Here is a 14,119-nt window from a genome sequence, read left to right as displayed (position 1 = left end):
TTTCACACATAAACACGGGATCATGGCTTAACAACTTAAATCCCCGGCCAAATAAAGCGAGTCACTCATGCTGACTGAACAATTCGAGTGTATATATACAGATCAGTGGTGGACTTCCCTAAGGACATATAACCACCCAGTGAAGGTGAGACACATCGCCAAAACATGCCTTTACAATTACTTATTGTAAATCATTCACCTTTATTTAAATAAACACTAGCATGCTTTAGTTAGTTATTTTGACCCATCTTCTCTTTAACTCTTCATTAGAAGTAGGAACTTGTGAGTTTTCATAACGTGTTTATGCATTTCAGAATCCAGCACAAGTCTTGCAACTTTTTGGCCCAGGAAGAGCAACACAGTAAGTTGTACACAAATCAATTACAGATTTCAAGGTGTCTGCATTTTATCCTTAATGGGTTGTAATGTGGCAGGTTTCCTTCCCAAAGAATCTGGACTCGTACCTGATTCCACCTAATAAACAGACTTGACAGAAAGCCACAATTGGTGTTTGAGGATAAGGTTGAAGATACCTGAAATGTAGTAAAAGGCTTGATTTTTACATAGGTCAATGCAATTCAATAGGTTGCCTTTTGCTGTCACAAGTTCAGAAATTGAGTTTAGGTATTTAATTTAAACATAAAAAGTGCACCATGGGAGATGGTGAGATGGAGTGTTTCGGCCCGGCGGCCATCTACCTCCGGAAGACAGAAAAAGAGCGGGTTGAGGCTCAGAACAAACCTTTTGATGCCAAGTCAGCAGTCTTTGTATCTGATGCAGCGGAGATGTATCTCAAGGGTACACTGAAGAGTAAAGAGGGTGGCAAAGCCACTGTTGAAACTCTGAACGGCAAAGTAAGTAAAAAAAAAACCTGACAAATCTATAGATTATATGTATAATTTATACGCCTGCATGCATCTAACCATGTGCATTTAATCTTTGACTTCATAGACTCTCACAGTTAAGGAGGATGACGTCTATCCCATGAATCCTCCCAAATTTGACAAGATTGAGGACATGGTCATGATGACCCACCTCAATGAACCCTGTGTGCTGTATAACCTCAAAGAGCGCTACGCAGCATGGATGATCTACGTAAGTCAAACCAAAAACTAATCTGTTATGAAGAAAAAATATAAGAGACTGTAGTGACATAAACTTGATAAAATTCAATTTCACTCTCCCTTCAGACCTACTCAGGGTTGTTCTGCGTCACTGTGAACCCCTACAAGTGGCTCCCAGTGTACGACGCTATCGTTGTTCAAGGATACAGAGGCAAGAAGAGAATTGAAGCTCCACCTCACATCTTCTCCATCTCTGATAACGCCTATCAGTTCATGCACACTGGTATGATGTTCTTATTATATTTTGAAATGTTCCATTTACTTTATACATAGCTAATTGCATTATATAAAATGCTCTTCTGTTATTCCTTTAGATCGTGAGAACCAGTCAGTCCTGATCACGTAAGTCAAAACCTCTTCCTAAAGAATAATTCCCTAATGATGAAACAGATGCATCTCTAGATATACTGTATGCACATGTAATAAACAGTTGTTCATGCTGGACTCTCCTGTTCTACCCCCAGTGGAGAATCTGGTGCAGGAAAGACTGTGAACACAAAACGTGTCATTCAGTACTTTGCCATGGTTGGTATGAGTACACAGAAGAAGGCAGAGCCTGTTGCTGGCAAAATGCAGGTAAGAGAATCATTATTATTGCTATATTACAGAATCAGACCTCAGACACCTCATTAAAACAACTGCAATCATCACCAGGGGTCACTGGAAGACCAAATTGTTGCAGCCAACCCCCTACTGGAGGCTTATGGTAATGCCAAGACTGTGAGAAATGACAACTCCTCTCGTTTTGTAAGTAATCCTAGATTGCATGACTATTGCAGCCAATATGTTACAAGATTATGAATGTTAAACAGTAATTTAACCATCTTTAAACTTTATAGGGTAAATTTATCAGAATTCATTTTGGACAAACTGGAAAGTTGGCCTCAGCTGATATAGAAACTTGTAAGTTCCATGATTCTTTTTTTCCTCCTAAAATTAAAAAAAATACATGCAAGCATTTAAGTATTTATCTTAATGTGACCAGATCTGCTGGAAAAGTCAAGAGTCACCTTCCAGCTGTCTGCTGAGAGGAGCTACCACATTTTCTACCAGCTCATGACTGGACACAAACCAGAGCTGCTTGGTAAGGAACGTCAAAGTCATCATGTTAAAAAAAAAAAAACATTTTATTTTGTAAAAACTAAGTAGGCTTAATACAATTTGAATTAATTATCATACAGAGGCACTGCTCATCACCACCAACCCCTATGACTACCCAATGATCAGCCAGGGAGAAATCACAGTCAAGAGCATCAATGATGTGGAGGAGTTCATCGCCACAGATGTAGGAAAAAATACTTGTTCGGATTTCATTAAAAACCTTTTTACTTTGAAGATACACACAAGTAAGCTCTCCTTTTTATCACACAGACGGCTATTGACATTCTCGGCTTCAACGCTGATGAGAAAATTAACATCTACAAGCTGACCGGTGCTGTGATACATCATGGCAGCATGAAGTTCAAGCAGAAGCAGAGGGAGGAGCAGGCTGAGCCTGATGGCACTGAGGGTATGAAAGCAATTACAAGATATACCTAGTCTATCAATATATAAAGTACTAGATGTGTGCCATTCCCGATTATTAAGACAATATTTTTCACTTCAGTTGCTGATAAAATCGCCTACCTTCTGGGCCTGAACTCAGCTGACATGCTGAAAGCTTTGTGCTACCCCAGAGTCAAAGTCGGAAATGAGTTTGTGACCAAAGGCCAGACTGTACCTCAGGTAATGTCTTATTATTCAACCGTTAAAAGTAAGAATAGAGTTTTGTTTATAGAAAAACAAACTGCAGGATAATATCAATAAAACTTTTGCATTCTTCAGGTGAACAATGCTGTATCGGCGCTCTGTAAGTCCATCTATGAGAAAATGTTCTTGTGGATGGTCATCCGTATCAACGAGATGTTGGACACAAAGCAACAAAGACAGTTCTACATCGGAGTGCTGGACATCGCTGGATTTGAGATCTTTGATGTAAATAATTCTTATTTTCCATGATTTAGTGGTTTTTAAGGAGTTTTGGCAACGTTTAATGTACTGATCTCCTGTAACAGTTCAACAGCCTGGAGCAGCTCTGCATTAACTTCACAAATGAGAAACTGCAACAGTTTTTCAACCACCACATGTTCGTGCTGGAACAAGAGGAGTACAAGAAAGAAGGTATCGATTGGGAGTTCATTGACTTCGGTATGGACTTGGCTGCCTGCATTGAGCTCATTGAGAAGGTAAGCTGCTGTGGTGTCAGTGATGCCATCAACAATATCACTGAAATATTCCCAGTCATCACTAATACTGCAGTGAAATAAAATAAAATAAGTCTGTCACCAACAGCCAATGGGCATCTTCTCCATCCTTGAAGAGGAGTGCATGTTCCCCAAAGCCACAGACACATCCTTCAAGAACAAGCTTCATGACCAGCACCTTGGCAAATGCAATGCTTTCCAGAAGCCAAAGCCTGCCAAAGGCAAAGCTGAGGCACACTTCTCTCTGGTGCACTACGCCGGCACTGTGGACTACAACATTTCCGGCTGGTTGGACAAGAACAAGGATCCACTGAACGAGTCTGTTGTACAGTTGTACCAGAAATCAGCGAACAAACTGCTGGCCCTCCTGTATGCTGGTCATGCCTCTGCTGATGGTACGCTATGAGTTTGATCTTGATTTAAACTTTAACCAAAGCAAAACTTAGTACTAATTTTAGACAAATCTTAACTAATCTAAACTATCATATATGAGTGAATGTGTTAATTTGGTCAAATAATGTAGAAGAAAAAAATTAAGATATTAAAAAGTAAAATTCATTTTAAAACTTTTTAAACATTCTGTTGAGCAGGTGACAGTGGAGGCGGAAAGAAAGGTGGCAAGAAGAAGGGTGGCTCCTTTCAAACAGTGTCTGCCGTCTTTAGGGTAAGAGTTTTGGCAGATGGGTTGTAATATACAGTATATCAACTTGGCAATTGCTTACTTGTGTCTTCTGCAGGAGAACTTGGGCAAGCTGATGACTAATTTAAGGAGCACTCATCCTCACTTTGTGCGTTGTTTGATTCCTAATGAGTCTAAAACACCAGGTACACTTAATTTCCTATACAACTAATTTATAAGCTCTTTTGATGATACAGACTGTATAACAAAAAAAACATAACATTTCTATGCTAGGTCTGATGGAGAACTTCCTGGTCATCCACCAGCTGAGGTGTAATGGTGTGCTGGAGGGTATCAGAATCTGCAGAAAGGGATTCCCCAGCAGAATCCTCTACGGTGACTTCAAGCAGAGGTATACTGAATCACACTGTTTATATATAATATAAATATTCAACATTTCACAATATGTTATGTAGCACACATGAATCATGAAACATACCATTTGCCTCGACACATGGTATGTTAATTTCATACCGAGATATGAAAATAAAAAGGTTTTACAAGATATACTGTATATTTAGAAAATATACTTGTTTGTTCTGTAATACATTTTTAATTTTCCTTGTTCAGATACAAAGTCTTAAATGCCAGTGTCATCCCAGAAGGACAGTTCATTGACAACAAGAAAGCTTCAGAGAAACTCTTGGGCTCAATTGATGTAGATCATACCCAGTACAAGTTTGGACACACCAAGGTATGTAGTTGTCTTGTAAAAAATTAAAAATAAATAAATAATGAATATATACTGTAGGTAAAACATGCCAATATATCCAAAGGAATTAGTGCAACTTAAACGAATACAACTGAGACTTTCTTTAATTCTACAACAACCAGGGCAAATTTCAGCACAAGCTGTTATGTACTCTGTTTCATTTGATATATTTTCTGGGATACAAACTCATGTTTTGAATTTCTTGAAAAAAATCTTCAGGTGTTCTTTAAAGCTGGACTTCTGGGTGCCCTTGAAGAGATGCGAGATGAGAAACTGGCATCACTGGTGACAATGACTCAAGCTTTGTGTCGTGGCTATCTCATGAGGAGGGAGTTTGTTAAAATGATGGAAAGGAGGTAGGTTCAGATAATAAAAACTTAAACAAGACATGCACAATATTAAGTTAAACAGGTGCATACTGACCTTATTTAATGTTAATTCCAGAGAGTCCATCTACAGTATTCAATACAACATCCGCTCATTCATGAATGTGAAACACTGGCCATGGATGAAGCTGTACTTTAAGATCAAGCCTCTTCTCAAGAGTGCAGAGACTGAGAAGGAAATGGTTGCCATGAAGGAGAACTTTGAAAAAATGAAGGAGGACTTGGCAAAGGCACTGGCCAAGAAGAAAGAACTGGAGGAGAAAATGGTATCTCTACTACAGGAGAAAAATGATCTGCAACTCCAAGTAACATCTGTAAGTATTTTAAACAGAGTTGGCCAATTATTACTGGGATTTGGATGACATTAATTACGTTAAAACAATTACAATGACAGGAAACTGAGAACCTTGCTGATGCTGAGGAAAGGTGTGAGGGGCTCATCAAGAGCAAGATCCAGCTTGAAGCTAAACTCAAAGACACAAATGAGAGACTGGAGGATGAGGAGGAAATTAATGCTGAGCTGACTGCTAAGAAGAGGAAGCTGGAGGATGAGTGCTCTGAGCTGAAGAAGGACATTGATGACCTGGAGCTCACCTTGGCCAAAGTGGAAAAAGAGAAGCATGCCACAGAGAACAAGGTTGAAATGAATTAATTGAAGTTATGTTATACATTCATAATAAGAAATTACACACATAGCATTATTGCAATGCTCTGTGACAGGTCAAGAACCTCACTGAAGAGATGACCTCTCAGGATGAAAGCATTGCCAAGCTCACTAAAGAGAAGAAAGCCCTCCAAGAGGCACACCAGCAGACTCTGGATGATCTCCAGGCAGAGGAAGACAAAGTCAACACTCTGACCAAAGCAAAAACCAAGCTTGAGCAACAAGTTGATGATGTAAGAGTTTTCTATTTTGCTATTTCTTAACTCTGTTATAGATTGTGAGGTAAAAATGTAACATTCCAACATACACAGCTTGAGGGTTCTCTGGAACAAGAGAAAAAACTCCGTATGGACCTGGAAAGAGCCAAGAGGAAGCTTGAGGGTGACTTGAAACTGGCCCAGGAGTCCATAATGGACCTGGAGAATAACAAGCAGCAGTCTGATGAAAAGATCAAGAAGTGAGTGTGTGTACATTAACTTTTAAGTTCTTAAAGCACATATAGAGCTCTTGTGAATATTTACCATGTTTGTTAGTAATAGTACATTATTATATTTGTTTCTTTCTCATTGCACAAAACAGAAAAGACTTTGAAGTAAGTCAGCTCCTGAGCAACATTGAAGATGAACAGTCCCTGGGAGCTCAACTTCAGAAGAAGATCAAAGAACTCCAGGTAATTATGAGATTTAAAACATCTTGGTTGTAAGCTCTGCTAACAAAGGTATTAATTCAGACAAGACTAACGTTTAAATCTTAGGCACGCATTGAGGAGCTGGAAGAGGAAATTGAGGCTGAACGTGCAGCTCGTGCTAAAGTTGAGAAGCAGAGAGCTGATCTCTCCAGGGAACTTGAGGAGATTAGTGAGAGGCTTGAGGAAGCTGGAGGTGCCACTGCTGCTCAGGTTGAGATGAACAAGAAGCGTGAGGCTGAGTTCCAGAAACTGCGTCGTGATCTGGAAGAGTCCACTCTGCAGCATGAAGCCATGGCTGCTGCACTTCGCAAGAAACAAGCTGATAGTGTTGCTGAGCTTGGAGAGCAGATCGACAACCTTCAGCGTGTCAAACAGAAGCTGGAGAAGGAAAAGAGTGAATATAAAATGGAGATTGATGACCTCTCTAGTAACATGGAATCTGTTGCCAAAGCAAAGGTATCATAATGGACTTTACTTCTTATAGTAGAGTGCTAAGATAAAAGGTACTGATATAAATTACTACAGCATTTCCTTTCTATTCTGATTTAGGCCAACCTAGAGAAGATGTGCCGCACCCTTGAGGACCAACTGAGTGAACTCAAGACCAAAAACGAAGAGAATGTCCGTCAATTGAATGACATTAACACACAGAAGGCAAGACTTCAGACTGAAAATGGTGAGTACTGTAATTCAACCTAACATGTAATTAAAATATACAGTAGCTAATGCCCCGTTGTTGGTGACAGGCGAACTCAGCCGGCAACTGGAAGAGAAAGATGCACTTGTTTCCCAGCTTACAAGAGGAAAACAAGCTTACACTCAGCAAATTGAAGAACTCAAGAGAGTCACTGAGGAGGAAGTGAAGGTAAATAGTAAAAGTAACTACATGAATCTGTCCATACCATTAGTGTGCTTAAATTTATATGGAGTATCACTGTAAACCGAAAATCAACTCTTCACTTCAGGCCAAGAATGCCCTCGCTCATGCTGTCCAATCAGCTCGTCATGATTGTGATCTGCTCAGAGAGCAGTTTGAGGAAGAACAGGAGGCCAAGGCTGAGCTTCAGCGTGGAATGTCCAAGGCAAACAGTGAGGTGGCTCAGTGGAGAACCAAATACGAGACTGATGCCATCCAGCGTACTGAGGAGCTTGAGGAGTCTAAGTAAATTCATAACGCAGTGACAAACAGTTGTGTCTAAACAAATAACCCACATCACAACCACATTTACAACATATTGCTGATTAACTTCCTTACAGAAAAAAGCTTGCTCAGCGTCTACAAGAAGCAGAGGAATCCATTGAAGCTGTGAACTCCAAATGTGCTTCTCTGGAAAAGACCAAGCAGAGACTGCAGGGTGAAGTGGAGGACCTCATGATAGATGTTGAGAGAGCCAATGCCCTGGCTGCAAATCTAGACAAGAAGCAGAGGAACTTTGACAAGGTGAACACCTATTGATAAAATATTAATTAAGAAAAAAAGGTTATTAAACTGACAGAAGCAAGTTACATGATCCTTTTTATGGTGACATTTAGGTCTTGGCAGAATGGAAGCAGAAGTATGAGGAAGGCCAGGCTGAATTGGAGGGAGCTCAGAAAGAATCTCGCTCTCTTAGCACTGAGCTCTTTAAAATGAAGAACTCATATGAGGAAACACTTGATCATCTGGAGACTCTGAAAAGGGAGAACAAGAATCTACAGCGTATGTTAAACAGAAATTTATATGTAAATCCTTAGTAAAATGGAAACCAACAACCTATGAATTTTCTCTCATCTGCAGAGGAGATTTCTGACCTGACTGAACAAATCGGGGAGACTGGAAAAACCATCCATGAGCTGGAGAAAGCAAAAAAGACAGTGGAAACTGAGAAATCAGAAATCCAAACTGCTCTTGAAGAAGCCGAGGTAACTAAACTAAAACAAGCAGAAAATAAAGTCAAACTGGATGTGCATTACATCATTTCACATCCAACCTATTTCTTTAGGGTACACTTGAACATGAAGAGTCTAAGATCCTCCGTTTCCAGCTTGAGCTTAACCAGGTTAAGGGTGAGATTGACAGGAAACTGGCTGAGAAGGATGAAGAGATGGAGCAGATCAAGAGAAACAGCCAGAGGGTGATTGAGTCCATGCAGACCACTCTGGATTCTGAGGTAAGAAGCAGGAATGATGCTTTAAGGGTCAAGAAGAAGATGGAGGGAGATCTCAATGAAATGGAGATTCAGCTGAGCCATGCCAACCGTCAGGCGTCTGAGGCCCAGAAACAACTCAGGAATGTTCATGGACAGCTTAAGGTCTGCCTTTATCTTTTTTGTTTGATTCACAGATTCACAAAGGTTTACAAAAGTGTAATATGAAGTTTCTAGTAAAACCGATAACTGCTTTTACATCAGGATGCCCAACTGCACCTTGATGAGGCTGTCAGAGGCCAGGAAGACATGAAGGAGCAGGTGGCCATGGTGGAGCGCAGAAATAACCTGATGCTGGCAGAGATTGAGGAGCTAAGATCTGCCCTGGAGCAGACAGAGAGAGGACGCAAAGTGGCTGAACAGGAGCTGGTCGATGCCAGTGAGCGTGTGGCTTTGTTGCACTCTCAGGTAGGAAGGATCTACTAGCTGTTCCTTTGCTTTTTCTTTGATGTTTTGTGAAAAAAAAACACCAAATGTCACCTTGTCACCCCTTTTAACAGAATACCAGCCTGATCAACACCAAGAAGAAGCTTGAGGCTGATCTGGTGCAGGTCCAAGGTGAGGTGGATGACACCATCCAGGAGGCCAGAAATGCTGAGGAAAAGGCCAAGAAAGCAATCACAGATGTAAGTGTTTAAGAACAAAAGAACATAGATTTGCTTCTTTTACAAATACATGAAAAGTAAACCTGACACTTCCATGACTCATACACTAGGCTGCCATGATGGCTGAGGAGTTGAAGAAAGAGCAGGACACCAGTGCTCACCTGGAGAGGATGAAGAAGAACCTTGAGGTTACAGTCAAAGATCTGCAGCACCGTCTGGATGAGGCTGAGAACCTCGCTATGAAGGGTGGAAAGAAGCAGCTCCAGAAACTGGAATCTAGGGTATTTCACAGTCTTTTAACACAAAATACAGCTAGAGGATAATTTTATTTCAATTTATTTCATTTTTTCCCACAAATAAAATATCTGGTCTAGGTGCGGGAACTGGAGAGTGAAGTTGAAGCTGAGCAGAGACGTGGAGCTGATGCAATTAAAGGAGTCCGTAAATATGAGAGGAGAGTGAAGGAGCTCACCTACCAGGTACTGAGTATAGTTGCCAATAAGTAGTACATGTAAATAGCACATAAAAACAAGCAAAATATAAATTAAGACCATTCTCTACAGACTGAAGAGGATAAGAAGAATGTGAATAGACTGCAGGACCTGGTGGACAAACTGCAGCTCAAAGTGAAGGCCTACAAGAGGCAGGCTGAGGAAGCTGTAAGTTTACAACCTACACTGGTCATTCATGTAGGGCATTACAACAATCATGGGGATGTTTTTTTTTTAATGATTTAAAAAACACTAATTTGGGTGTTTCTTGATGATCACAGGAGGAGCAGGCCAACACTCACCTGTCCAGGTACAGAAAAGTGCAGCATGAGCTGGAGGAAGCTCAGGAGCGTGCTGACATTGCTGAGTCCCAGGTCAACAAGCTGAGAGCCAAGAGCAGAGAGGCTGGAAAGGTGATAGTCATCTTGTTTTTCAGTTTTATAATTCCTAACATGCCCTTTTTTATTAAACCACCTCACTAAAAGATTTCCTCTAACTGTACTTATTGTATCATATTTTCTAAAGGGCAAAGAAGAATAAAATGGAGACAAACAAGGCACCGACAAGAAAGCTTAAAATATGCCTGACTTGTGATGTCTTAACTTTTTATTTGAATAAATTATCTAAATGCAACCCTGACTTTAAGCCTCTTTGTGAAAATAGAAACAACACTGTAAAGCTACACTAGAGAATATCTTATCCTGTTCCCCAATGCAACTGGAATGCACCTTCATAAATTTCAGGCTAAAATTTTTTATTTAGGCTTACACAATCAACTCCACATAAGAATCTTAACAAATGCACAAGCTCGAGCTACAACTGCACACCCAATATAACTATAAGAAACCAACATTATTATCTGTGTTTCCAATTAAGAATTGGGATTTCAGAAACAGATAATGTGAAAATGTCTCACAGCACTACTATTAGAAATCTGATACTGCTGTTTTATTTGGAACATGGATATACTGTACAGTATCAGGAAGGTATATACAGTATAGGTATATATAGGGAAAAAATAATTCTAGGACCAAATTAGAATGCTGTGCAAGACAATCTGTGATGGACTGCCACCCCGTGGTGTACCCTGCCTCATGCCCTAAGTCTCCTACAGTAGGATAGACTCCAGGCCCACTGCGACCCTGTATACAGGAGAAAGCAGTATAGACCATCAGGTAATGAGTGAGTGCATGCAAGACATCTAAAAGAACTGGCGAGTGTGGCGATTTTAATGTCAACACAACAAAGCCCTCCAGCAGATACATAACAGTAAAATATACATTGAATTTCTCCTGGCACTGCATCAAGCAAAGAAAACAACTATTTTTTTTATTTGATATTTAATATTACTGGAACTAGGCTAATAACCCTTCAACACATTATCAGAAGGATAGTGGAAGGACACAGAGACACACAATGTGATGAGAACTCACAGGATTGGCATTAAACAGCTGTGAGTCTTTCAGAAAACCACTTGTTAGTGAGAATCATTAGTTTGCTGGCGAGCATAAAGACTGGACTTTGGAGTGATGGAAAAAGGTCATGTGACCTGATGAGTCCAGACTGAGCCTATTCCAGAGTGATGGGCGTGTCAGGGTGAGAATGGAAGGACATGAAGCGATGCTCCCATCATGCATAGTGTTCACTGTCCAAGCCTCTGGAGACAGTGTTATGATCTGGGGTTGATCAGTTACTCAGGTCGAGACTCAGTAATGTTATGGGGCAATAAAATGAAGTCAGCTGACCACCTGAATGTACTTCAGCTTTTCTTTCATGACTCAGAAGGAGAAAGAGTGATCCTGGGAGCATGAGGAATAATTTTCACAAATGAACTGGCCACCGCATTGGGTGCTTTAATTAAAGCTAGGGATAAATAAAATCTTAGAGACTCTTTGGCTAGTAGTTTTATTTTTAGACAGCATTACACACTAGCCAATTTTCCCCAAAAGGTTGTGATAATGCACCAACACAAGTTGAACTACAGACTGAATGACTAGCCATCTGTAGACCAATAAAAGTAAATATGAACTTTTTAATTTTATGCTTTTTTTAAAATCTTTTTAAAAAATGTACTTTGTTTTTATGTTTTATTTGTTGCTTAGCCAGTATAAGCTTACAAATCAATTGGTTAATTCCAGATAGTGTCTCCAGATAGCTTTCTTTTTAGGGTAATGAGTAACAGCATATACATTCTGAGGAACATTTCCATTATAAAAGATGCTATAAAAGCTGTGGAAACTGGGACTATACATTACATTTAGGCATTAGATTTACTTTATGGTAAAAACAAACACAACATCAGCTTTTTATATTACTCACTTACTCACTCATCGTCATTACTGCTTAATCCTGTATTCAGGGTCGCGGCTTTTTATATTAGAACATTTCAAAAAGTACATACACTACTGTTTAAAAGTTTGGGGTCACTTGCAAATTTCTTTGTTTTTGTTTAGTGATTTATTTTCTTCATTCTACAACAATACTGGGGATTTCAAAACTATAAAATAACACATAGATTAGGTAATTACATAACAACAACAACAAAAACAACAGTTAGTTGTTATTTTAAGACACAGAGGTCAGCCTTTCTGTAATAGAAAAACGAGAAGTTCATTTAGAGTTATCAACCTGAAAAATGACCAATTAACAGCACCTGAGATTAGAGGCGTTATGAAGTCTTTACAGAGCAGAAGTAGCAGAAACATCTCACCATTAACTGTTCAAAGGAGATTAATGCATTTTTTGGACGCCTTCAGCATTCCTTTACAATGTAGAAAGAAATAAAAATCAGGAACCATCATGGAGTTAGAAAGTGACCCCAAACTTTTGAACGGTAGTGTATGTTGTAACATCTTAATAATTTTAAATACAACTTTAAAAAAATTAAATGAAAAAGTTTTTTTTTTTAAGTACCTTTAAATGTTTACATTAGATTAACAAGGAGACTTACTTTGAAGATGACAGCAACTGCAATCTAAAGTGCACTAAATTCTTGAAGCCTTGAGTTGGTTTCTATATTTGCATTTAGTCCTAATAAAAACATTCTGGTTGTAATATTCAGTTTCAGCATTTCATTTTACGATTCCAACTAATCACTTCTAAATTTTACTGCCTTGTAAGCAACTGCCAAAGCATATTATCTTTCTTTGGCAAAGAGCATTATGGTCAGCCACTAGTAATCTTACACTTAAATTTGTGCTATTTTAATTTGATACTGCACTGGCATGAAACAGCACTGAATGTTAGATCCCCTACATCTTAGTATGTGTCCATAGGTTTGGGCAAAATTAATATTTTTTTAAAAAAGAGCTTGTTTATATCAGACTTAATGTTAAATCTAGTTTTTCAGTTTATATATAATAACACGTTTTATGTTTGTAGCAATGTTTAAATCACAAACCTTAACTTTGAAATTCTGCCATACAATATCCACTGATCTGAGTGGAAACTTGCTTTGCTGTTCACTGAAATTTATATTTATCATTTTAGAAATGCTTAAAATATACAAATGTAGGATGTATTAAGGCACTTAACTCATGCTTTCCCCCATACAAAACATATACATCATTGGGTTTAGACACAACTGAGACAAATTAATTAATAAACGCTTTGGAATACTCAGTACCTAGAAATAAGATTATATTTTTGGAAATGATGGCACTGACCTTGAAAATGAACACCAGTGGGATCAGAGTGCTTCTCCATGTCCAATTTTAGTGTCTCTTCAATGCCAAAACTCATTAAAATGACTGAGCTCAGGAACCTTGCAAAAACAAACAAACAAAAAAGATATAAATAAAAAAATATATATAATATATAATAAAAAATATGAAAGAATAATTTACATAAGAAAAATAATAATTGCTGAAAAATGAACACATATATTTTGAAATAAAAAGACGAACAATTAAAAATGAGTTTAAGTATAAATATTTATGATAATATGTATTATATTTATAAAAATGTATTATCACTTGTTCTGAAACACTGCTATTATTTCTACTTTATATGACAACAAAAAAATTATTAATAAATTATTGTTTTTTATAGTTTTTTCATATTAAAAAAAGGTGTGTGTATATATATATATATATATATATTGAAGGAATCACCAGCAATTGGAATTGTATGACACAAGGTCATGTCCTTAATAGTGTTACATAAAGCAAAAATACACTGCATCAACTAATGCTACATGACCATATATAGCTGGACAGATCTGCTGAGTGAATGGTAATGCTGCTATATAACAGACTCGCACATTAACTGAAAAACACTCAAGCAGGCTGCCAAGGTGGGTCCAGTTCTGTGTTTGAAAATGATCTTTGTAAACTGTTAGAT

General features: G+C 38.5%; 2 protein-coding genes across 2 annotated transcripts in view; both read left to right on the top strand.

Annotated features, from left to right (window-relative positions):
* LOC128511287 (plexin-A2-like) overlaps positions 1 to 600 on the top strand; it is a 74,476-nt gene extending 73,876 nt beyond the window's left edge. Inside the window, exon 33 of the mRNA XM_053484066.1 lies at positions 315 to 600. Within this exon, the coding sequence (XP_053340041.1) occupies positions 315 to 365 (51 nt within the window). The 3' untranslated portion in view covers positions 366 to 600. The remainder of the gene's footprint in view (positions 1 to 314) is intronic.
* On the top strand, positions 315 to 10,411 carry LOC128511308 (myosin heavy chain, fast skeletal muscle-like). Its single transcript, XM_053484098.1, has 40 exons — positions 315 to 361; positions 648 to 854; positions 952 to 1,095; positions 1,191 to 1,347; positions 1,439 to 1,466; positions 1,589 to 1,700; positions 1,779 to 1,871; positions 1,964 to 2,027; positions 2,110 to 2,208; positions 2,306 to 2,409; positions 2,496 to 2,634; positions 2,731 to 2,849; positions 2,949 to 3,098; positions 3,179 to 3,349; positions 3,456 to 3,762; positions 3,958 to 4,031; positions 4,105 to 4,192; positions 4,281 to 4,398; positions 4,617 to 4,740; positions 4,978 to 5,114; positions 5,203 to 5,458; positions 5,539 to 5,781; positions 5,865 to 6,041; positions 6,120 to 6,265; positions 6,388 to 6,478; positions 6,563 to 6,952; positions 7,046 to 7,172; positions 7,243 to 7,361; positions 7,462 to 7,658; positions 7,754 to 7,937; positions 8,030 to 8,195; positions 8,274 to 8,398; positions 8,479 to 8,787; positions 8,887 to 9,090; positions 9,183 to 9,308; positions 9,398 to 9,568; positions 9,662 to 9,766; positions 9,851 to 9,946; positions 10,060 to 10,191; positions 10,304 to 10,411. The coding sequence occupies exons 2-40, from the start codon at positions 654 to 656 to the stop codon at positions 10,316 to 10,318; spliced, it is 5,808 nt and encodes a 1,935-aa protein (XP_053340073.1). The 5' UTR covers positions 315 to 361; positions 648 to 653; the 3' UTR covers positions 10,319 to 10,411.
* Positions 10,412 to 14,119: the final 3,708 nt, after the last annotated feature.

This window comes from Clarias gariepinus, chromosome 23 (genome assembly GCF_024256425.1).
Source record: "Clarias gariepinus isolate MV-2021 ecotype Netherlands chromosome 23, CGAR_prim_01v2, whole genome shotgun sequence".
In the NCBI taxonomy this organism is placed as follows: domain Eukaryota; kingdom Metazoa; phylum Chordata; class Actinopteri; order Siluriformes; family Clariidae; genus Clarias; species Clarias gariepinus.
This window is presented reverse-complemented; position numbering and strand designations above follow the sequence as displayed.